The sequence below is a fragment of the Oreochromis niloticus genome, linkage group LG19, assembly GCF_001858045.2.
Source record: "Oreochromis niloticus isolate F11D_XX linkage group LG19, O_niloticus_UMD_NMBU, whole genome shotgun sequence".
NCBI lineage: Eukaryota > Metazoa > Chordata > Actinopteri > Cichliformes > Cichlidae > Oreochromis > Oreochromis niloticus.
Genome location: NC_031983.2, coordinates 13,873,952 through 13,899,015, shown reverse-complemented (window position 1 = coordinate 13,899,015; position 25,064 = coordinate 13,873,952). Strand labels below are relative to the sequence as shown.

At 38.7% G+C, this 25,064-nt stretch overlaps 1 protein-coding gene across 2 annotated transcripts; it reads right to left on the bottom strand.

Moving 5' to 3' along the window:
* Window positions 1–1,071: 1,071 nt before the first annotated feature.
* htr1d (5-hydroxytryptamine (serotonin) receptor 1D, G protein-coupled) lies at window positions 1,072–24,826 on the bottom strand. 2 transcript variants are annotated; one of them, XM_005477126.4, is made up of 2 exons: window positions 24,207–24,826; window positions 1,072–4,935 (listed from the first exon to the last, which is right to left on the bottom strand). In XM_005477126.4, the coding sequence occupies exon 2, from the start codon at window positions 4,040–4,042 to the stop codon at window positions 2,885–2,887; it is 1,158 nt and encodes a 385-aa protein (XP_005477183.1). In that variant the 5' UTR covers window positions 4,043–4,935; window positions 24,207–24,826; the 3' UTR covers window positions 1,072–2,884. The 2 variants fall into 2 exon arrangements, with proteins under 2 accessions (XP_005477183.1, XP_025756985.1); XM_025901200.1 differs by lacking the exon at window positions 24,207–24,826 and adding an exon at window positions 21,911–21,929.
* Window positions 24,827–25,064: the final 238 nt, after the last annotated feature.

Genomic DNA, 25,064 nt, shown 5'->3' with positions numbered 1-25,064 from the left:
GTAAAAAGAGGCACGTGCAGCCTGATTTGAACCCAAGATTATGTGGTATTTGTCTGAGCAGCTCAGCTGTCAGAACACTTCTTTTGCTCCTTAACTTATATCTTTGTACAGATATTCTTTTTTCTGTGATTTGTTTTGATTTCTGCTCAACATTTATCAATTAAATTAATTTAAACACATATCTATGACCTCAGAAATCCCAAAGGCCATAGCCATCTTACTAAATGTGGCATGTTTAATCCTGTATCCTGAATTACATGATCCACAGACAAATTTGGGCAAATGTGACCTCTTTTCTCAGATCTTTGTATATTCACTGTCTAATTAATTTGACACTGTGAAGGCCATTAGCTTTCAAAACGATTACTTATTTAAAGTCTAGCTAGAATGTTAAAGGGAAAATCTGACTACATGTTGTCCCCCTTTTACTTCCGCCCTTATTAACAGTCAGTGTGCATTGAAGCAGCAATTCTGACCTAAAACCTTTTCTCCTTTGATGACTGGGGCAAAATTAAAAACTACTAAAATGACTAAAATGATTGCTCATTTTTACACTAGATCGCATTTCTGCATGTATGCAGTAATAGATCTACATACAATTACCACCTGGCTTTGGAGTTATCGTCAGTTTTACAGAACATTTTAAAGTTATGAGCTTGATTCATTTATTGTTCAGCCCTGCTTTTACGATTTCAGTTCAGGCTCAATGCTCCCATAGCAGTATGCATCTATTTTTCATGGCTAACAAATCTCACCTGCACTAACTGCCCAGCATTAAATGGTAGATGATTGATGATATGCTAATATTTATTTACTGGATTTGCAAAGAATCGGCTGTTTGTTTCTGGTGTTCACAACTTCAGTCTGATACTGAAGCTTTTCAAATAACAATCAGCATATTTGCCCCCAGTGACACAAGGCTAAAGACTGACTGACTGATATTCTGATTGGCTGCTCTTCATCTGACATCTTTAAAGAGAAACTAGAGCCTTGCCTCCTCTAACTGAACCTGTAATTACCACGTATGGAAATCCATGCCAAAATGCCAAACAGCAAAAAGTAAAAGAAACATTTTGACAACCAAACATTGTTAATAGTTTTCAAATCAGATTTTTTCTCAATTCTGGTTCAAAGCTAATACATATGGTTGCCTTTTTTTGTTTTCGTATTTTTTAACTTCATCCATGTCAAAAATATATGAACGTCCAAGCATTTAACAGTATGTAAATGACAGAAAATGAGGAAAATGTACACCATTATTGAGATGCCTTTGCTGAGCTCAACAAAAAAGAAGCATTTCATTAAAAATACATTTTGCAGTAAGAGAGCTTTACTCTGCTGCACAATGAGCTGAAGTATCAAAAAGCACACTCAGGAAATGTAAACATATAAATTGCACATAAATAATATATTCATTTTAAGGGTCTGAGCTGGTGGTTCAGCATAATATCGTCAAAGACTGTCCATTACACTGGGCGATCCATCCGATCATTGACAGACTGATCTAGAGACAAAGTGAAGCTACCACAAATATGTACATGTATAGCCAGCAGTGTGTCCACCTTGTGTTGTTCCTCATGGTAGGGAGCTCAGGGATTCTCTAAAAGTTTGCAAATCAGTCATTAATATCAGGCCTGTATTTGTGTTAATCAATAAATTACAAAATAAACAGAATATAAGACTATAGAGTCACATTATTTCACATCTATCAACAAGGAAATCCCTCATTGTTGCATTTTTTACAATCCAAATAAAAAAAAAAGATTATTCACTCAGTTAACATGAAGCAATGACGCTGATGCTGCTTATTTGTTAAGGAAAACGTTTTTGGTAAGTAAATTTCATTTAACCAGATTCCATTAAATGTAACATTTTACATTGTACTCGTAGCAAAATTACATCCAGATTAGTTAAAGTCATTATTTTGGGCAGAATTCCTTTTGAGCATACATAAAAAGTTGGTTACTTTAGTCATCTTTTTAATTAATTTTTTAAATGTTTCTTCATGATCAAGTCACATGTCAGATCTGTTTTTCGTTTGTTTGTTTCTAAAACATGAATGGGGAAATACATGCACGACTGCTATAGCTATTATGCCTTGGTGGAAATGAAGCACGTGTAATCCATCACAAAAACCTGAATTTCGCCTAAAGTCTATTTGTCACAATTAATATTCGGACTTGAAATGCAGTTTCCTTTTCAAAATCCTCATTTCTTCTTCAAACACATATCTGCCTTTACTCACATGTGCGCACAGAGCTCCCACCACCAGCACACACATTTAATGCACATTTGCATACATGGACAAAGCTTTTCTGAGCTTTTAGAAGTTGGAGTCTTTCTAAGTACTATACTGTTCCACAGAAACTTTACAGTACATAGGAAAAGCAGCATACAGTATGACACAGAGATGAAGACAACATACGGTTCATGGCTTTTCTTTTTTGGCTCGATTGAATTCAGTCGTTCAGAGTTTGCTCCTTCCAAACAGTCGCACTGGTCCTTATCTGTGTACAAGCTTTTCCTTGCTCCAAGAAATAGCAATAATGTCTCTCTCATATTAAATAGATTTCCCAAACTTCTTTTTTAGTTTTTCTTAGGTTTGGGAATTCTGGTGCATCGCAATGTCTGGAAAGGGGGGGGGTCTTCTTTAGGATGCATGCACAAGTCTTTATAATTGAAATACTGTAGGTATCTAAAGGCCTATGCACAGATATTTCATGTATTTAAAAAAATCACATTTATCATGTGTTTACAAGATTGTACATTTTTTTGTACAATATTTCCACTCTGACTATTATCTATTTTCTTGTTTTTGTTTTGCCTTTTTCACTCCATTTTTTTTCACTGGATATGCCAGTTTTAATCCACACTTGTCTTTTTTTCAGGAGCACCGTCTGAATTTGATGAGCTTTTGGAAAGCCTGCTTGAATTCGTCGTTGAAGACTGTATAGATTACAGGGTTGATGAGGGAGTTCAGGTATCCCAGCCATGTAAAGATGTCAAACAGCACTGGATCAAACCAGCACTCTTTGCATATCGCCATGACAAGCGTGCCAACAAAGAAGGGAAGCCAACAGACAATGAACGCGCCCAGGATGATGCCCAGTGTCTTGGTTGCTTTCCTCTCCCGTGCTGCACACAGACGTTTCCTCTCCAGTACGTTGTCTGCCAGCTTCACTTTCACGCTGTTCATGAACAGAGGCGACCCTCCCCCTCCTCCTCCCACACCTCCCGCATTGCCAGAGTGTAGGTGTGCTTCGTGGTGGGAGGAGGAATTAAGAGAACAGAGAGAGGACCCTGCAGAGGTCTGGATGAGCTGCGCTGTGGTGAAACGCTTCCCAGACGACGACGGTGTCTTAAAAATGCGAGAGCGGGCTGCAACGTAAATCCGACCGTAGAGGATGATGAGAAGCACTGTGGGAACGTAGAAGGCGCCGAAGGTGGAGTATAGGGTGTAAGAGATCTGATCTGTATTCACCATACACTCTGTAAGCTCCTCATGGGCTTTGGCCTGCCGCCAGAAAAGTGGAGGCATGGAAATTGATATAGATATCACCCACACCACCCCAACCATGATCCCTGCACGGCGCATGGTGCGGCGTTTTGAGTACTCCAGCGCGTGCGTGATAGCCCAATAGCGATCCAGCGCAATTACACACAGGTGCAAGATGGAGGCGGTGCAGAATGTGATATCAGATGACAGCCAGATGTCACAAACAATCTGCCCCAGCGACCAGGTCTTGCTGACAGTGTACACGATGCTAATTGGCATGACTAAAATGGAAACCAACAGGTCTGTGACAGCGAGTGAGCCAATTAGGAAGTTGGCAGGTGTGTGGAGCTTCCTGGTCAGAAAGATGGTGGCGATGACAAAGGCATTTGAAAGGACAGTAGCCAAGGTGACAATGGCTAACAGAGCAGACAGAGAGACCTGGAGACCGAGGAGTGTGGCCTCGCTCCAGGGTGGTGTTGTAGTGGTGTTAGGAATCTCTGTGAAGTTTCTAATGAAGTAGTCCAGTGAGCTGTTGTCCAGCTCCATCTCGCCTCCACTCTGTAAAACCTGCTTTTAATCCAGTCTCATATCTTTAATCTAAAACTGTACACGGATCAGTTCAGGTGTAACACTGAAAAAGGCCATGATGGTGTGGCACTGATGGTTTTGACCAGAAGTCCGTCTTTTAATGTTCTTTTTTCTAACTTTTTTGAAACCGCATTTGTAAATGGAGCTCTCCTTAATTCATCATCCTTTTTATTCAAAAAAATGATTTCATATTAACCGTTAGCAAACAACTCATTCCACAGTTTCGGTTCAGAACTAATGATACTGATGATTAGTTGGCATGAATCAGAGACTAATTTGACCATTTCTCCACTTCAGTATTGATTTGCTTAACTGGCGTAGCTGCAGGAGGGCAAAATCCTAATTTGTATTCATCTCCCGTCAGAAAGGCACGTCTTGTCTCTCTCGTTTCCCAACGCTCTTATCTCATCTCCAACCAGCAGCCAGCCAGCAACCACACCTTCAAACCAAGCTTTCCTATCTGTCAAATGCTTTAATGGGCTCCTCCTTTTCAATAAAGCAAACCAGGGAACTGTGCGTAGGAAGATGATGACAACAGATACAAAGGTTTGCTTGCGCTCTCTCTCTCTTATCTTTTCTGAAGTCCACAGGAAAGCTTAAGGATTGAGGTTCTGACTGTAACTTGGCTTTGCTCACTATTTCTAATGATGTCGGGAAGCCAAAGCACTACAGTTACATGATCAGCATCAAACCAAGGAAAAACTTATAAATGTAGCTCATAGGTAATTCTTCAACATCCATATGTCTCTTCTCACAGCATCGCCTGTCAGACAGATGTTCACTTGTAGAGTCTGTAAAGATTGCGAGGTTTTGTCAGATTTTCATCCAGCTTCTTCTGAGGCATTTTCTTCCTAGGTGAGACAAATGAGAGAAAAATGATTAGCAATGTTGTTTTTTGCAGTGCATCATCCTGTGCACCATATTATTTATATGAACAGAGACACAGACAAACAAGCCACCTACAATCACCGCATGTGAATAAACTGCAAACTCAACTGTGATTTCTGAAAGGAGTATCGTGACTTGATCCATGGATTAACACCCACACTCCTGTTGTGTAGTTGTAAGACTAAATTGTCAACAACTACATAAAAACGATTTTCTCTCTCCAATAATTGCAGCACAAATTAATATTTCATGGAAAAAATGAAAAAAGTTTCTTCAAAAGTCAATACTTTGGAAAGTATTTACTTTTTTATTCACATTACTCTGAAGGGAGATGGGAAATTGGAGTGTAGCGGTACAAAGGGAAATGTTTCTTCCAGGCAGCAGTAACAGAACATTATCACATGATGGAAGCTGACTCAATTTCAAATACAACAAAAGAGATAGGAACTGAAATGTGGAAATGTGGCGTTATGTCCCAGAAGGAACGAAAACTTCAAATGACTGCTAATCACGACCCTCCAGCTTTCCATCCATGTATTACATTTGCTTTCATTTATTATTGAAGAGCAACAGCATGATTTACTTACCACTTATAGCGTATGTGGCAAATTGTCATGTAAATCTTTATTCTTGTCAGTTACTGTGAAAAAGCCACATTGTAAAATCTCAGCTGAGTTTTGTGTGGGAAGTGGGTTTTATTCATTTAAACATGAAAGGATTAGGGAGAGGAGTTATTAGCAGAACAAAGTCTGCAAAGTTGTTAATTATTTTTAGGGATTTTGTTGATTTCATTTTTCACACATCAACCAGCTTTGAAGTGATTTCGGAGCGTTAAGGAATGTGGTGGCTGGAAAACAAACAACTGCGTTTGCCACGGTAATTACAAATGTTTGCCTTTTCACATTTAACACATCCTTCAGCTAGCACATTATGGCTGTCAAGACCGATTTCCAAGTGTATGTTTGTTCCTGATACAACTCCACAAATCACCTCCATTAAGTGAAGTGTTGATTGGCAGCTGGGCTCTTGAGAGGGATTATTGTGCTTGGGCTGTGACAATAAATTGGCATATTAAGTAGCAAAGGAAACATTCTTGGTGTCTCGGTGCCCGTCTCACCAGTCTTGATGCATTCATTTGCAAACTCTCAAGCGGCCATGACCATTTTTATAATTCATCCTCAGTACAATTTATAAAGGTTTGTTTTTGCAGTGTTTGCTCTCATATGTGCTGTTTTCTTAAGAACCATCAGGTAAAACAAAAACTGTTCACTCATTAAATTAGATGAACACAAATTTCAGAACAATCAAACCAGTTGTTATTGAAACACAACCATCATCTGAGGACCACGAATGACCAAATTTATTGGCAATGCATCTAATATTTATTAAGGTGTTCCAAACAAGACTACAATGGTGGATCTAACAACCAGCGCTGACTTCCACAGAGCTCCAGAGGCAGCATGACTCAAAGTGAATCATATCCAAACACTGAGACAATAAAGGTCAGCTGACTCTAATCTGAAGTTCCTGTGTTGTGTCTTTCTGCCTCTGATGGGAAAATAGGAAAAGACATTACTAATCAGTTTCTCTTTCCTGTAATTGATGGTGTCTCTTTAACAACATTTCAACGAATGCCGCAGCGCAATAATAAATGTGTCACGATTGGCTATGTGGAATGGTGCACTTGCAGATTTACTGCTGTAATAGCTGGTTAGACCCCTATGAAAAAATAAAAAGTTCAAACAACCTAAAACATCTAAACAACACAAGGAACAATTTCATTTACGTAGTGCTAAATCAAGGTGCTGTGTATTGTAAGATAAAGACAATATTAGAAAGAAACCCCCAACAATCACACAATCCCCTACAGCAAACACTTGGCAACAGTGGGAAGGAAAAACTCCAATTAAACAGGAAGAAAACTCTTAAGCAAGCTCAGGGAGGGGGATCCATCTGTAGTGACTGGTTGGGGATGAGGACTACTATTTTGATGGTGAATAACCATCAGCTGGCAGCCTTGTCTCAGCATCTAATCTTAGTATAGTTTGGATCTATAGTAACAGTTCCAAAATGAAAGTTGAATCGACATCATGGATATTCTCTTAGCGTTGATTCGAGGCGACATTGCCGTGATGTCTTTTTAGCAAGAGCAAGTTTAACAAAAGAATTGTTTTCTACTGTTGATTTACTGTACAAAACCATAGATATATTAATGTATTAAAAGTTTTGTTTTAAAAACTAAAAATAATACTAGTCAGTATACGCGAAAAGTTGTGTGAACATGTTAACAACTGTTAACAACCATGTACTAACCACATTAGTTGTTACTGTTTAAAAAAAAGACAAATACATCTAATCCCTTCCTTATAGTGACCTAACCTTCAATATTTTTCTGCTGTGACCGCTTTTAAACGTGGAGACAGCTTGGATATTCATTGGTCTGTGGTTCATTTTTTTTGTCATTATAAGTGTCCTATGGACTGCTTAGCAAGTATAAAAGAGTTTTAATTCATCCACTCATTGATCAAACCCTTCAGTCCGTTTCAGGGCCCGGGTAGTCGTAAGTCTCCTTGCCTATAGTTACTTCATTCATCTCCTCCTGTGGGATCCCCCCTTCACTCCTAGGCAGCTAGTGTAAACTGAGATAATTTAAGTTCCCTCACATCATACAATACAAATTCTTTGTACTTGCTTTGTTTTGCTCCAAGCCTGGACCATGACATTCGAATAGCTGAGAGGTCAGTCGACTACTGGCTTTCCTCCATCAAAGACGTGTACGCTTAAACAGCCAAGAAAAGGGCACAGAGTACTGACTGTACATACAAGCTTATTACTAAAACTGAGTCAGACACACAAGGAATGGTAACCGAGCCCTGCTAATCTTCACTGCAGCTTCATTTACAATAATCCTTATTAAAAGGTACTGTGTAGGTAAGTACTTACTGGTTTTGAACATTTTTTGTCTTTCTTTTTTTAACCCCAGGGTGAGGATTGCTGCACCATAAGCCAGCTGCTTAATAATTAGAAAACTAAAATAATAATAATTTTTAAAAAAGACATAAGTCATACTGAGTCGTTAGGATGGCCACTTCTGGCTTTACTGCATATGCATTCTGCCTATCATCATCACTCAGTGTCCACACAGCAGCGTAAACAGTAACACGGTGAAGAACAACAACAACAGTGACCATGGTTAACGGAGACACAGGAGGGGAGATTCATTCCCAGATGTGCATACAAACACAGCGCTGTCATCCTTGTGTATGAGAGTAGCTCAAGATATTGTTATTCATAGTACACATAAAATATCACCAAAAAACACGATGTGCACATGTGTCAGAGGTGCTGAGTGAAACATCACACAGCTCACACAGCATGACTACTTTGCAGTCATCCCAGTGCTTCATTGCATCAGCACAGAAGTGACTGATTCGTGCGGAGAGTGTCTGGTAATGACGCTTACTCCTAGTGTTGTAATACAGAATGCACCACAGAGTGAGGCTGCAATAAGACTGTTGTGGACAACGCTGAATTATTCATTCACTTATCCCTGATGCAAGCTGCTATACTCTAATATGTGTCTAGTGAATGTCACCCCCCCACCTACACACTCACAAACACATGTGCTAGTAGCATGTATGATAGATGATTAAACAGCTTATCTGTTTACACATCAGACAAGTGAAGGACAAAGCTTATCTCCTAAGGGCCTGGTTTACAGCACAATGACTTAATGAGATTCATAATGAATGGATAAGAGGGGAAGATTTTCAATCAAGACCAGACCTTGCCTAAAATTGGCTCTATACTGTTTGTGTGAAAGCGATTATGTCTACATCTGGCTTTGAAATTGAAGATCTAATGCAGTAAGGCCTGGTGCTAAGCTGAAATGCGCATTTATCATCCTTTAAAAAACTTAGTGGGAACAACATTTCAAGACTGCAATAATAAAAAGCAAAAAAAAAAAAAAAAAAAGTTAAAATTACTCATGTGGGTGTGACAAAAAGAAGAACTGAAGCACCCACAATATTGCATCTCTGCCCAGTTGGAGCCATTGCTCCACATGCCATTCACAAATCAGAAATTAATTTATTTCAAGCTTGGGTTAAGTCCAAGCAGATGCTGCAGCATGTGAGGCAGGCTGGTTGTTAGTCTGGGTGAAAGGGTAATACCCTCCAAATACAGCAGGCCTGCATATGATGTATGGCCCAGTGTAGATAGGCAAATTGATTTAACCAAGAGGCAGAGCCATTGCTACCTTTGCTGTCAGCTAATGTCTAGTGTTTACTCAAGCATGCCCTAAATGGTGGCTGAGCATGGATGTGCTATGTTCCTGAATGTGTGGTGGGCTTATGAGGGTTATGTCTTTCTCAGTTTATGCCAACTGAGAAAGACATCTGGGAACCCAGTGATGGTGTAAAATGATGCATTCTGAGACAGCATCTGCAGTATCTGTAGAGGTGCATCGCACATGAACTCTAGACAACGTCCAAATTTGTACTTGTGTCTCTTTTGTCCTGCCTCCCTCTCTTAGCCCAGCAGATGATTGTCCCTCCTTTACCCTGAGGTTTCTTCCTGTTAAAAGGACGTTTTTCCTTCCTACTGTTACCAAGTGATTGCTCATAGAGGGTAGTCAGATTGTTGGGGTTTCTTTCTACTACTTGTCTTTACCTTACAATTTAAAACACCTTGAGGTGAGTGTTGTTGTGATTTGGTGCTATATAAATAAAACTGAATTGAATTGAACTGAACTTGTCTGAGCACATGGCTGGAAATAGTCAACCCAATGTCACCGCAAAGCATGTAACAGACCGGGTCCACCATTTCAATTTCAAGCTTTGCCTCTCCAAGTCGTGAAAAGGACAGGCATGCAGACGTTTAAGTACCAGCAAGGGCAGATAATATATTTAAGGCCAAGAAGTCTAGTGACAAAGAAGGCTATGAAGTCCATTCTAGGATCCATCTATTAAGATAGGTGACTAATACGTATTTACACGCAAATGTGTTAGTAATGTCTGTTTAAATGCTTTCCCATGATTATTTTCATTTGGGTTGTCTGTTACATGTCTGCTGTGATACTGGATTGAAAGAGACCTTTATTTGGGTTTAAGGAACGGTGGTGGCCAGGTTGGATTGAAGATTTGCTGTCCACTCTATTGTTGTGAATCCTCTGGACTTGCTCGTACTACATTAGACGAGAGACGAGAGCTTAAAGACCATTTACTATCATTTCTGGCGTAGGTGGACATTTGGTTTCACAGATGCAGTGGTAAAGTTTATTGCTGCAGCACATGCATGAAAACTGTTTTCTTGTCCAGCAACCACAGTTATTCCCAGACCACTCAGATGAGAGATTGCCTAATTTGATTACAAATGTTGATATAATTACATCAGCTACTATGACCTGAAAACAGTAAGCATGGCTAAGTTACTGCTGCAACAAAAGTAACTGATTTTTGCATCACAAAAACATATTAAATCAGTATAACATTTCTTAAATAAGAAACCTTCCCAAGGCTAGAAATCATCTTACAGTGGGATTGCACCAGCCACAAATCCTGTCACAATGTTGATGATCTGACCCATGAGTAGTCGCTGAGTGTTACTACATTACTGTATCAGTACTCAGTACTAATGGATCAGACAACACCATTCTGATCTCAGTTAAATTTTTTAAAGCTTTATTATTCCTGGAACAATGACGCAAACACAAAAACACACAGACCTAGAAGGTGTACACTTGTTGTTAAAGATTTCAAAACTTACCATCAGTCAGTTTTTTCTTGTGCACAATAATGAAAGTCAAAAATGAATAAATGCATGAATTAAGAACTTTCTTGATTAATTTAAATGCAAGAAATATACATTTTATGCTCCTCGATTTCACTTCTCAAACCTACGTGCCTGGCTTCAAACAATAATCATTGTTCATTTGATTTGAGTAGGTGAACTGCCTTTTAACTGTGTTCTAGCCAAGCGTGTGCTGCCAATGCATTTGGATGCTGTTTCTTATCATTATAGTCAGCACACAGGCAAAAGTTTTTTATGCATATCCAGTGATCTCCTGTATGAGCAACCTCTTTGCAACAGTTGTAAGGAAAAACTGTCTTTTAGCAGCTTAGTGCAGAGCAATAACAGAGTTATACATCAGTGGGACACGATAGAATAGGAGTCCATATAACAGGTGTATATGGACTCAGGTGTATACAGGTGGATATATATATATATATATATATATATAAGAACCTGACCTTCAAACATAAAAAAATAAAACATAATATATATATAAATATATATAATTTTTTATTTTTTTTATGTTTGCAGGTTCTTGGGTGCATAAAGAGTAGGTGTTTTTCTCAACCTGTGTGGGCTGCACATGTGGAGAAGCATGCATATGTAGAAGCACAAATACATGCAACATCTGCATCACCGAGCAACACACAGAAAAATGAAACATATATATATAGAGAGAGAGATATAAAAACATGAACCACACAGTTCATTCCAAGGACCACACAGTTCTTGGAGTAACTGGCACTAGAGGACACTGAAGGAGCTTCATGTTGATTTATGGTGCCAGAAAATGACTAGAAAGTGTGAAAGAAGAGGAGGTTAACCTGCGGTATGGTGATAGTTTTCTGTATCTACTTCAGGATGTATTACAGTAGCTGAGAAGGATAATCTCTTCTGTAAGAGATAAGAAAGTGACAGATGGTAGAAAATTCATTCCTATAAATTAAAGTCATCCAAATGGTTAGTTTTACCAGGCTGTATAGCAGCTTCATAAAACTGGTTTAAAAGCAAATTCTGACTTTTGTTCTCTCTTCATTTCTGCACAAAATAAACTTTATCAACACACAGACAGCCTTCCCACCAGTAATATAATGTATGTGACCCTTTGAAAGTGGAACAGGACCGGTGTAAATCTGGGACACCTGAGATGCCCTTCGTTGAAAGCTGGCCTAAAAAAAATAACACGGTGCAGAGATTATCAGAATGCAAATGTTAGAGGATGCTATAGGAGGAACACTGAGACTGAGAAAACTGTTGGTATATTCTAATTTTGTGAAGAGCACTGGTAGTACCTGTGCCTGGCTATAAAGACAAGCTAATGTCCTGTGAACGTTTGAGTCACACAGATTACTTTAATATATACTCACCAGACACCTTGCTAGTACCAGGCTGGATCCCCTTTTGCCCTAAGAACTACCTGAATTTGTGGCACTGATTAAGTAAGGTCTCAGAAACATTCCTTAGAGAGTGTGTTATATATTTACATTGTAGTTGGTTTGTCAGTTGCACATAACATAACACTGATACAAAGCAGGATGGCTCGATGCTTTCATGTTGTTTATACCAAAGTTTGATCCTGTCCTGTGAATGATGCAGCAGAGACTGAAACTCGCCAGATCAGGCAACACTTTTCCAATCTTCCAATCAATTTCCCAATTTTGGTGAGCCCAAGTAAATTATAGTCTCAGTTTCCTGTTCTAAGCTCACAGACCACACAGTGTAATCTTCTAAATACTTTGTAAAAATTATTATTTGAGCTACTGTTGCCTTTCTATCAGCTCAAAGCAGTCTGGCCACAACGATGGGGCATAATATTAGGACCACCAGCCTAATATTGTGTTGGTCCTCCTTTTGCTGCCAAAACAGGCCTGACCCATGGGCTCCACCAGACCCCTGAAGGTATGCTGTGGTATTCGGCAGAAAGATGTTAGGAACAGATCCTTTAAGTCTTGTAAGTTGGGAGGTGGAGCCCCGATAGTCCACGGACTTGCTTGTTCAGCACATCCCATAGATGCTCAATTGGACTGAGATCTGGGGAATTTTGAGGTCAAGTCAACACCTCAAATACATTATTGTGCTCCTCAAACCATTCTTGAACCATTTTTGCTTTGTGGCAGGGCTCATTATCCTGCTAAAAGAGGCTATCAGAGAATAATGTTTCCATGAAAGAGTGCACTTGGTCTGCAACGATGCTTAGAAAGGTTGTACGTGTCACAGTAACATCCACACGGATGGCAGGATCCAAGGCTTCCCAGCAGAACATTGCCCAAAGCTTCACAATGTCTCTACACGCTTGTCTTTTTCCCACAGTGCATCCTGGTGCCAAGAGTTCCCCAGGTAAGCTACACACAGACATGTTGTAAAACATGCTTCATCAGATCACGCCACCTTCTTCCATTGCTCCATGGTCCAGTTTTGATGCTCACATGTCCATTGTTGGTGGTTTTGGTAGTGGACAGATGGGACCCTGACTGGTCTGCAGCAATGCAGCCCTATAGACAACAAAGTGCAATACTCTGTGCATTCTGACACCGTTTTATCAGAACCAGCAATAACTTTTTGGGCAATTTGAACTACAAAAGCTTGTATCTTGGATCAGTAAGCCTTGCCCACCCATGACCCTGTCACTGGTTCCTCACCGTTCCTTTCTTGGACCACTTTTGATAAGTACTGACTAATGCAGACCAGGAACACACCACAAGAGCTATATTTTTGGAGAAGCTCTGACCCAGTCATCCAACCATCACAATTTGGCCCTTGTCAAAAGGATAAAATGTTCACTTGCTCCCTAAAATATCCCACCCACTAACAGGTGTCAGGATGAAGAAATAATCAGTGTTATTCACTTTACACTGTAAGAAAAAGTCCTAATATAAAAGTATTTTACTGTGTATTTTACAGTTTTGTTCTGTTCTTCTACAATATCATTAAATTGACATAAATAGACTGTGATTTCACATTTCAAATGTAAATTAACGTAAAATCACTGTAATGTAATAAAACATAATTTTCTTGTTTTTTAAATGTATCTGTCAGTACATATGCATATTTAGATTGTTAAAATACATTCACAAATGTATCATGATGTCACAAATATGTGTCCGTTATTTGAAAGATTGAACTGTTAAATTCAAATGTAATACTATGGAAAAATATATGAAATGATTCTCATAAACTGTTTTAACATCAAATAATTATTACTATTATTGCTATTTAGGGCGATCGTGGCTCAAGCGTTGGCAGTTTGCCTTGTAATCAGAAGGTTGCCAGTTCGAGCCCCGGCTCGGACACTCTCAGTCGTTGTGTCCTTGGTCAAGACTCTTCACCTACCCTACTGGTGATGGCCGGAGGGGCCGATGGTGCGATATGGCAGCCTCGCCTCTGTCCCAGGGCATGCAATCCATTATTATTTAAACCAACTGTTAACTGTATATTTCTGTACATTTAAGTATTATTATTCATATTGCCACATTCATTGACCTTGTTTATAGGTAATTTCATTGTTTAATCACATTAAAATGTTCCTAATTTAATGTTTAAAAGCACTTGCAAAAGGCAAAATCCCATGTAAAATTAGGGCAACAAACTGTATTGTCATTACTGAAAATAACCGTATTTTTTATGATAAAGTTATTTTCTGTTATTTTCTGGTATTATTTTGGCGCCCCAGCTGCCGGAATATTACTGTTTTTCTAGGATTTTTTTTTTAACAGTGTACCTGTTACTTTGGGCATTTAAAAAAATGAAATAAATAAAATTGTCTGGATAATTGTAACAACAGTATAATTTGCAGTGTGTGTGTGTGTGTGTGTGTGTGCGTTACAGAGAGAGAGAGTGCAAGAGGAAGTACTAAAGCTGGATTTCATATCACCTGACGGTGACAAACAGGAGTGCTTTTATCTTTATCTTTTGTGTTAGACTGTGTATATGAGTCATAAAAGTAAACGGGCAGTGATTCACCAGAGGTTAGGAAACAACGATCCATCCAGGAGACAACAGCGGATGTTTGATACTGAAGAGGACAACATGAAAGCCTATAGTAGGTTTAGTCTTCCTATAGTGACAAAAAAATGGATGAGGCAAAAAAAGCAAAGAGAGCCAAAGATAGACCATAACTCCAAATAGTAAAGTATAACCTAATACTATGGGAAACATGACAGAGAATACAAATAGCAATGTACAGTACTTAGCAAGGGAAACAATGTTTACATTACACCTAATTAAAAAAAAAAAAAAATGTTCGTGTTACTTTATGTGACTCCTGATTTACTGAATTCAGACTTTGTAATGCTGCTTTGTTGCAGACTTATTCATCCAAAAGCTGTATTCCCTTTTTTCTTATTACACTATTGCTTGTCATTTTGTTTACTCTTCATTGTTTTTTAAGCTTCTCAACACATGCCTATAATGTACGTAAAGTTTTTTTTAAATGGTCAAGTTGTGGTGTGTTTAAAAATAGCAGAAAAATAAACTTTTTGACAGTAAAACAATGGTCTAAAAAGGAGCGGTAACGGTTAGTTGGTGAGTAAACCCAGACAGCTGTAGCTCTCACAGAGATGGCATATCGATTTTATTGTCAATTAAACTGGATGGATCCATAGAGCATTGCAGAACCCCAGAAAATATGTGTGTAAGCCTATTTGTAAGTAAAAGGATCAGTATAGTCTGACATCTTGACTATCTAATTTAGAAGAAGTTTTGAGCAAAACTTGAGTAACATTTCTAACAGAAAGATGGTGTCAATTAACACATTTTCAGCTACCTTTAAAATTTTAGGGATGAGCTGACATCACTATGTTCAGGATGCAGTTACACAGCTCAGGTGTGTATCAAATGCCAAATGCAACGTTTGCCTGCAGTCTTATAATATTAAACTTAAAAAATTCTGCAAAAACATTTCTTTAAACATCAAAATGACATTAACGCAATTAAATCTTCAGTCTTATTCCAGGTTTATTTCCCCATATCTGTTTCCTTTTAAAGGTCAAATACTACATTGTAGTCATAAGTGGTGTGCTAACTGTCTTGTATAGGGAAAAAATGCTGTCCCTGTCTCAAAAAATGTCCCTTAGCCCAATACTCTATCACTATTTCCCCTGATTTCTCTGCGGTTTATTCATAATAAGGCTCCAAATGAAAAACTGTCTCAAACATGCAATCTTATGGAGTTGATTTTAGCCTCAGGAGTGCCACCTGTTCATGAGAAGGTGTGTTTGTGTGTTTTCATCATTATATTAATGCCGAATAAGATTATCCATTCTGCTGTGTTTGTTAAGGCGTTTGTTTATATTATTTGTTTATATTTGGCTGCATGTCTTTACCTCCCTGAACTTCTGCATTTCGCATATGCACATGAAAGGAAGAGCTCTCCACTTTGCCATTTCATCTGCACACAGAATATGATACCTAATGATTAAGTCTGCAGCTGCATGAAAGGAAAAGCTTGAATGGAAGGGGGTTGTAAAGCAGCTTGCAGATAACGAGCAACTGTGGGAAGGCTAAAGCATCTTAAAAAGGATACATTTGGATACATTGAAGGCTATCAGCTGAGCTGGACTTTGTGGAATACGTGAATTAACATAAATGCTACCCATATGGAAAGATATATATAAATCTTATAAAGTTTGTATCTGTCTTGTGTGAAACTTGTATGAAAAGCATACAAGAGTGAAAACAGATATAAGATCCCTTGAAAAATTATATAAATGAAACTTGTATGTTTTGGATACTTACTAAAACAATATATGAAAGTGATGAGAAAGTGGCCACTTTCATGAGTAAATCATATAAGCCTTATATGATTCACTATATGAAGTAGGCCACATCTTATGCAAGTCTTTTATAAGTTTTTTCTATTTCTTTTCCATATGGGTAATGTGATCAATTTTTTTGTGTTACTTGGGAATTAAGACAGGGGTGGGAAATTAATTTGCCATTCCCAAGGTGCAACATTACAACCTGGACTGGGCCACATCAGTTGAACTCAGTTCTGCTTATTATGATTTTTTTCTCTTTATATAGTCGTGCAAGTGGAGTGAGAAGCACAATTCCCTTTTGGGGTTGCATCAGGAGGAGCATCTCTGTGTAGAAGCTGCCCACTGGGGTGATCACTTGTGGCAAGTGAGCAGGTGAAAGAAGTCAAAGGTAGGCTTCTTCCTGCTGATTCTGGACCGCTATGACATTTTTTTTGTATCTAAGAGAAAATCAAAGTACAAGAAAACTTGGAAATTCTCTTAAATTATGCTTGTCACCTATATCTGTTTGTATCTATTCTATTAGATTGGTTTGGACCTATAAATAAACTTACAGCATTCAGCTTGCCCTTGTTGTTGTATTTCTGCATTTTACAGTATAAATTATTAAACTGCAAAAATGAATTTTCCCTGTAGAAGCCAAAACACATAACATTTCATTATTTGAGCTATTATAGTCATATTATGGCTTGAATATCATTAAAATATTTTTATTATAGCAAGTAACACGTAAAACTACTAATATTTAAACTTTTCTGGTCCTCCTCCTACCCTAAATTATCTTTTTAAATTTCAAGTAAAAGGAAAATTGTAAGCGTCAAACAGAACCTTAAAACCTGTTTTTCTACACTGTATTATTTCATTTTTATTTGACATTTTTAACTTAGAAGCTTTCAGTCAGCAAATTACAGGCTCTGAGATAATGCGAGCTAACTATTTCCCTGAGCTGCCTTGAAGTAACGGAAATAGACATCTTTCAAGAAGTAGTCCATCTTGAAACACTGACCATTAATGGCCTGATAGGTTGCTGCTGTGAGAGCAGGGAGTGCAGCTTTCTGTGAAATCAGACATGACCCCTGCTGTCATTTTCATAGCAAGTGACAAATTCTCATGGTTTAAAATTACAGCTTTCATCTGGAGGGCCCAACCCTAGGAATCAGCTCTAATTATACCGACAGCCTGACTGCAGATTAGTTGAAGGAGGAGGGATACAGCAATGAAAAAAATACAAGGCCGGAAAATAAGGAGAAAAAAGGGACTAAAAAGAAAGTGAGGACAGCAAAAGAGTCAAGACCAGAAAATATTTGAAATCAAGGGCCTGGAAAGAGAGCCAGGAAAACAGACTGAAAACAGATATAAACTTTGGGTGACTGAGGTTAGAAATCATCATGAAAAAAAAAACAAAACTTAAATAACATTGCAAGGCCTGAGACAACGTGGTGGGTTATCCCCGCTGCTGGAACAGTAATATGGAAACGATAAACAGGAAAAGAGGACAGACTGACAGAGGCGTGTCATTTCCCGAGTGAAAAAAATCTCACACTGATTGCGTTCCCTGTCAAATAATCTCGCCTGTAAATCCAGCAGGATTACCAGTGATACAGTGTTAATGTTCTGTGTTGCTTTAATTCCAGTGTAAAGTGAAAACCAAGCAGCATTAAAACTAACAAGAGGATTTAATGAAAGAAGCGACCCGTACCATGAAATGAAGACTGACTTGGAAGAACTTGTATCTGTAGAAGACAGTTTGTGTAGTTGTGCCCACATTCACATATATTTCCAAGTGAAAATATATTTTTTCAGCATAGTTTAACAAACTACACTGTTACTTCTAACTTCCATTTGGCTGTTTTAATGTTTTGACACTTGAGGAAGTGAAATGGAAAGCTAACACGGCGCGTAAATTCAAAACAAGACTCTGATTGATCAAATCCAGGCTCCAATATAAGTGGTAAAGAAGAACATCTGTATAAATGTGGACATGTGTCTGTTAGGTCAGCCAATATGTGAAAAAGAAAGTTTTCACAGCTCTCTGTGCAGTCATGTGAAACACTAAGTACACCATTAATGCTTCCATAGGAATTAAGAGGTTAAGTAGTAGCATTGTGCTGCTAGTAACATGTACTATATTTTTTAATCATCAGCAAGTGTGACCACCTCTCTAAAGGCACAAGTTTTTTGCAGCTTGGTAGTTTGGACCGTTCAGGTTTGTGCCACAATCTTCACAGGAGTGGACGTCAAAGCAAATTTACCCGAAGGTCAGACCGTGTAATACTCAGAGAAACTGAAAAAAAACAAACAAGTGTTACATTTGAGACTCTACAGGTCTAAAGGTCATCACAGCACAATTAGAAAGACACTAAAAAAGCACGGCTTGTTTGGAAAGATTGCCAAACGAAAGCCTCTCCTCTCTAAAAAGAACATGGCAGCATGGCTTAGCTTTGCAAAGCTGCCTCTGAATATACCACAAGACCTCTGGAACAATATCTTTTGGACAGGTTGGACCAAAGTGGAGATGTTTGGTCACAATATACTGCACCATGTTTAGCAAAAAATAAACACACCTTATACCGTATAATGATTCTCAAGCACGGTGGCGGAGGGGTGATGATTTGGACTTGTTTTGCAGCCACAGGACCCGGATGCTTTGCAGTGCCTAAATCAAACAATAACTCATCTGTACAGCAAAATATTCTAGAGTCAAATATGAGGAAATCTGTCCAACAGCTAAAGCTTAGCCAAAACCGGGTCACACAACAGGACAATTCCATGCACATAATGGGGAAAAACAAAACAATCAAGGTGCTGCAATGTTCGAGTTAAGGTTCAGAGTTCAGCCTGATCATGATGCTGTGATGGGATCTCAAGAGAGCTGGGCATAAATGAATGACTGCAAACCTCAATTTCTTCAAAACAATGAGAGAGACTAAGAAAGTCATACAGAAAAAGTTGTTGCTTTTAACGGTGGTTCTGCAAGCTACTGATTAATGAGATGTACTTAGCTTATGACAGGACTGCAGAGTCCTATGAAAACTTTTTTTTTCTCACAAGACGTTTGGGTGAGCGGTCCTCATATAGTCGAATATCGAAATTTCATAAATGACATCCTCAGCGGACCACTGTCTTCTGGACTGTTGACAGCGTGTTTACAACAGTTTTCATTACAGGTCATCAGCAGTCCATTACAGCCTGAAACTGTCTGAGTGCAGTGACTTGTTCACTTCTTCTGGACTTAATGAGCGGAAGCACGAACAGAAGTCTAATGTATGCAACCTTCATTGTGTGACCGACATTTTTGTTTAACTAAACTCAGTATAAGAATGCGAAGCTGTTTCAGTGCTCATGCAATAACATGCAACGCTAGCTCTAGAGTTCTTACAATTCAAGGTTTCTAATGCTATATACCTTTCATGCAAATCACAGAACTCAAATATAAAATGATTCAGTTCTAACCTTTAGCTTGAATGGCGACTGTGAGCCTGCACGTTTTATCTGACAAAGTCTGCTCATTTTTCTTCTCAGAGATCAACACCTGATTTTGACTTGTGGGTCTGTTTCTCTAAGATTTTCACAGCTTTTAAAAACATAGTTTATAGTTAAAATACTGCAGCAGGTCACTCACCACCTTACATTGTTGTCTTAATTACTGCAGATCTGGCAGACAATGTGATCTCTCAAACCAATCAGACAGTTTGTCTCAGTAATTTTTTTCATCACATTAACATGTTTCCTATAACACCTCTATGACACTTAGCAGGACTCTTATTACACATCTCCACTTTATAGATTACTGTGCTTACAACGTGCTGACCCACTTTGCATATTTATGTATCTGATGACAGTTCCTACAGCTTTCCCACCTTATCTATTCTCCGTTTTGTGTTACTAATAAAATATAATTAAACTAGTAGTTTAATTATATGTAATATTTCACTTTTGAGTGGTTTGCTGGTAATTCAGCAATAATATATAGCTGATATTAAATATCAGCCTATATTTGTGCATGTGCGTGTGCATGTGTGTGTTTTTTAATAACATTTCCACCCTAATGTAATCGAGCCCTCTTTGACAAAGCAGCACTCCCTCTTTCTGTCATCAAGACTGCTGTGATGGCCTTTCCACCGATCACAGCTGAATTTAATTTTATTATTACGAGATTTAATACCTCACTAAAATCTTTCCCCATAAGTTTTGTTTGTCTCAAGTCTTATACCCGTCATATTACTCACATATTTTATCTAAGCTTATGTTATTTATTTTTCTTGTTGTTTTATTGTTTTTAACAGGCACCATGATGGTGTGGTGGTTAGTACAGTCACCCAGTACCAAACTAGTTTGAATCCAGTCCGGGGCCTTCTGTGTAGTGTTTACATGTTCTCCCACTGTCTGAGTAGGCTCTCTCTGGGTAATCTAACCCCAATGCATGTGGGGTTAGATTGGCTGTAGGTGTAAATGTGATTATGAAAGGTTGTCTGTCTCTGTGTTAACCATGTAACAAATGGGTGACATGTGTAGTACGTGTCCAGTCTCTCACACTGTGACAGGTGGTATAGGCCTCCACCACCTCACCCCAAAGCCCTGAGTCAGTTAATGTGTTCTGTAAAACACCTTTGTAACTATTTTTTGAAAAGTGCTATACAATTACCTTTTTATTTCTGCTATTGTCTGCTTTTGATAATCAAAGACAATAAAGCACTGTGCAGCCTTGTGATTGACAAGTTGCTACTGTGTAGACATTCGCAGTAAGGTACGCCGCTCTCCTTTTATATACAGTCGATGCACTCACACAGTGACAAATTCATTATGCTTAGAGCATTAATGCATTGGTCTGTAAGTTATGCTCCACTGAGACCTGCTATCAGACTGAATGATAGTGTCTCACAGAGCTTGGGAAATACACTCTATCTGCCAGTAGTTAGCTCTCCTTTATGTCAGAAGTTGAGCTACTTAATGACTAAGGCACGAGGGCTCATCCTGAGATGAGATGGATGAGTGATGCCACATACAGTCAGTAGCAGTCATTACATTGGCACTGACAGTTCTTTGGTAGTGAAGCAATAATCAAATGAATATAGCTTCCCCTGACACTTGAAGGAGTTTTAGCAAAAATATGTTGTCAGGATGGAGTGGTTTATAGCCAAATGGTGAACTCTTCTTCACAGACACTGCTTGCTTCACCATCTGCTTAGCTGTAATGCTGCTAGTCAGTCAGCACTCGTACTGCACAGTACAGTGGACTGCAGAACAAACTATGTAAGGATGCTTCCAGTGTTTTTGTGTCTTGGAAAAGTATATTATATTACATACTAAAAGTGTGAACCATAGCTCTATAGTTCTCAATTGTTCAGCTCTGGGAAGCAGATGAAGTAGTTACCTTCAGGTGTTTACTCACATGCACTGGAAGACTCAATCATTTACTTCGTTACTGTGCTTTGCTGTCCATATCTTTTGGTAATCCCTGTGCCAGAAAGAAGGAGCTGAGAGAAATAAGCTGTTGGCGTCTCACTGGGATCCTCTCTACTGACTTTCATTTAATTATATAATTCTAGATTTTACAGTTAAACATTTAATGAGGCTTGTCTCTCTTAGTTACCATTACTACAACTTTACATTCTTTCACAGCAAATATAAAGTCAACACTGAAAGTGGTGGACCATTCACCTCTTGATCTCAGAGGTAGACAAAGACAGAGTTCTCATTTGTATCCAGTGGACATATAAAATGACATGTGCTGATTTCATCAGCTCTAGCTTTAGCTAATGATGCTCCAAGAGCTGGATAAAAATGTGCATGGATGATTTTTGTAAATTTTTTAAGCTAACACATACTTATACAGTAACACGGATGGCTGCATATGAAATGTTTTGCTAAAGTTGAAAGCTGCATGTTAAATGCTGAAGCAGATGCCCATCCCACTCGTCTATCCTGTGTTATACATGATAAGCCCACTATTCACCAAAATGCCACTATAAGCTAAAAAGGGGCATATTTACTTCCCACAATAACTATTCAACCTGAAAGTGACACACAAAACAAACAACGTTCACTTAAGTCCTCATACCTCACAATATATTATAGCTCAATATTCTATAGGTGAAAAATTAATGTGACTCCAACAAGTGAGGCATAAAGCAACCAGTGATTCTTGAATTTCTATATTCTCTAAATGTAAGAGGAGATTAAACAGCCGTTTTTCTCTGCACTTGTGCAACATGAACTGATAAACCAGAATTTTATATAATGCCTAAAAAACTGCAAATGAGCCGTCTGCGCCCGTCTGTGCTCGTCTCCTGCCTGAAATAATAGGAGAAAAATCTTTTATCATAATACAGTAAAGCTACTTATTTAAAAATATAATAATCTTCAATTTTTTACTGTTTTTTAATTCAGTGTTATTAAGCAATGCCTGGTTATAAATGGATGGTGGATTCAGTTCTTCATCTTCAGTCACACCCTGATAGTTAAGGTGTATGTGCACCGATGAGTCTGTGTGTGTCTCCTGGTGTGTGTGTGTCACATTTCTGCTTGACTGTGAGGGGATGGGGGAGAAAATGGTGTGAGGGTGAACGTGAGAGTGGAAACGTGTGAGAGTCTCTCAGTGGTGAAATGGGGGTACATTCTGTGCTGAAAGACACATTTCATCAGAACACTGTGGTGGTGAATCTCTTTCATTTTGCTTATCATCTCTCACATCAGTGTTCTAATAAAAAGGGGGGGGAGCAACAGAGCACAGAGGTCTATTTTTCCAACTTGAAATTGACTAATTGACTTTGCTGCTCATTAATCCACCTTAACAGTTGTTAAGGTGGAAATTCATTTAAATGTGTTGCTCAAACCTTCTACAGATACCAAAGTACAACATGTTTTCAAATGTGTCCCCCCACTGCAGCTTATGCTCTGTAATACATGAGATATGTCATTTTGAACGTCGTACTTAAGAAGCTTTAAAGAGCGTTCTAAATAAATAAATAAATAAATAAATAAAGTCAGGTCCAGCAAATAAATGCTACCATTGTTTAAAAAGAATGACTCTGCACCATCAATGATATTTATTGGAGAGCTAAAAGGTCTTTGGGGTTTTCCTGATTTCCCTGAACAAAACTGTGTTTTTTGCCTTTAACCGCTGCAACAACCTTCAGCTGAAACCGACAAGATCAGGTTTACTCGCCCTGTGAATCAGTTTTTGGCACACTGGAGCTTCATGCAGGTTCATGCAGGTTCATGCTTTCTCATCTCACATCTCTTACGTCTATCGCTTATGTTAAGATCGCATTGGTTTCTTACGGGGACTTCTATATTTAGCCTATAGCATGTTGTTGCCTTGTTGTAGCCTACTTTAAATGTCTTCATTACCTACTGTGTCGCTTAAAATAATCCTTAAGGGACGTAAACTGCGCCAGTGACCTTATCACACTGCGTCGTATCTTATATACATTAGTTTAGAATTCCCCGCTGACCTGTTTGATTTTTATTATTGAGTACCCCCTTTTACTTGTGTCTTTGTGTTAGTTCTTTTTGTACTCAAAAATATTAAACTTTACTAGATGTCTTTGTATTATCGGCTCTGCGCTCAGATCCATGCGTAATGGTAACAAACAGTCACCGGTCTACCCAGAGGTTATTAAAGAAAGAAAGAAAGAAAGAAAGAAAGAAAGAAAGAAAGAAAGAAAGAAAGAAAGAAAACGTACCGTGGATGTTCTCCGTCTGTTGATATTCAGTCTTTCTTCTTTTGGAGTATAAAAGCTATCCCGGAATCTCTTTGGAGGCGTCCTTTATTTACGCACGTCCAGTACAAACAGTCGGAACTCAGACTGGTTATACTAAAAGCGCATCTGCTTCTGTAGATGTTGCTGCTCTATGCGCTGAGGTTCCTTCAACTCTTATCTGAAAGGCAGATCCTTCGTGTGGGTATAAACACAGTTAAGGCGGTCGTGTGGTCAGCGTTCAAATCTGATATTTGACACTTTCTCACACTTTCAGCGACTTCTTCACAGTCACTGGCAAAGCTGCTTTCTTTTTTTATTACCAGAGTTAAATCCCCACGGTCTGAAAAGTGTGAAAACTGCTGTACTGGCGAAGCTTCGTTGTATGCGCAAGGATGCAGTTCGTTATGGGGTGTCTCCAGTAATAATTAACCCCCCGGTGGAAGACACGGGGACTTCCTGGAGCTGATGCGAACGATTCTCCACCGGGAAGATTAGAGAAACGTCAACAAGTTCCATTCAAACCTGCGTTTTAAGAAGGTTTAGTTGAGACTGGCTGCATGGCTGCACTGAGAGCGAATTTACCCGCTGCAAGCACAGGCGCGTTTCCAAGTAATTCATTAGACAGTCCGCCCCGTTAGTGTTACAGCATTGGCTAGAGGTGTTCCAGACCGGGTGTAGGGTCCAAGACGGCATCACAGAATAAACAATATTACTTTGAAGAAAATAAAGAGAAAATTAATGAAATAATGCGTTTTTCTTAACATGTGGGCTAAATTAAAGACTCGTATTTCCACCAAGCTCTTTCAGGACTAAAATTGTAAGAGTCATTCCCATATGCTG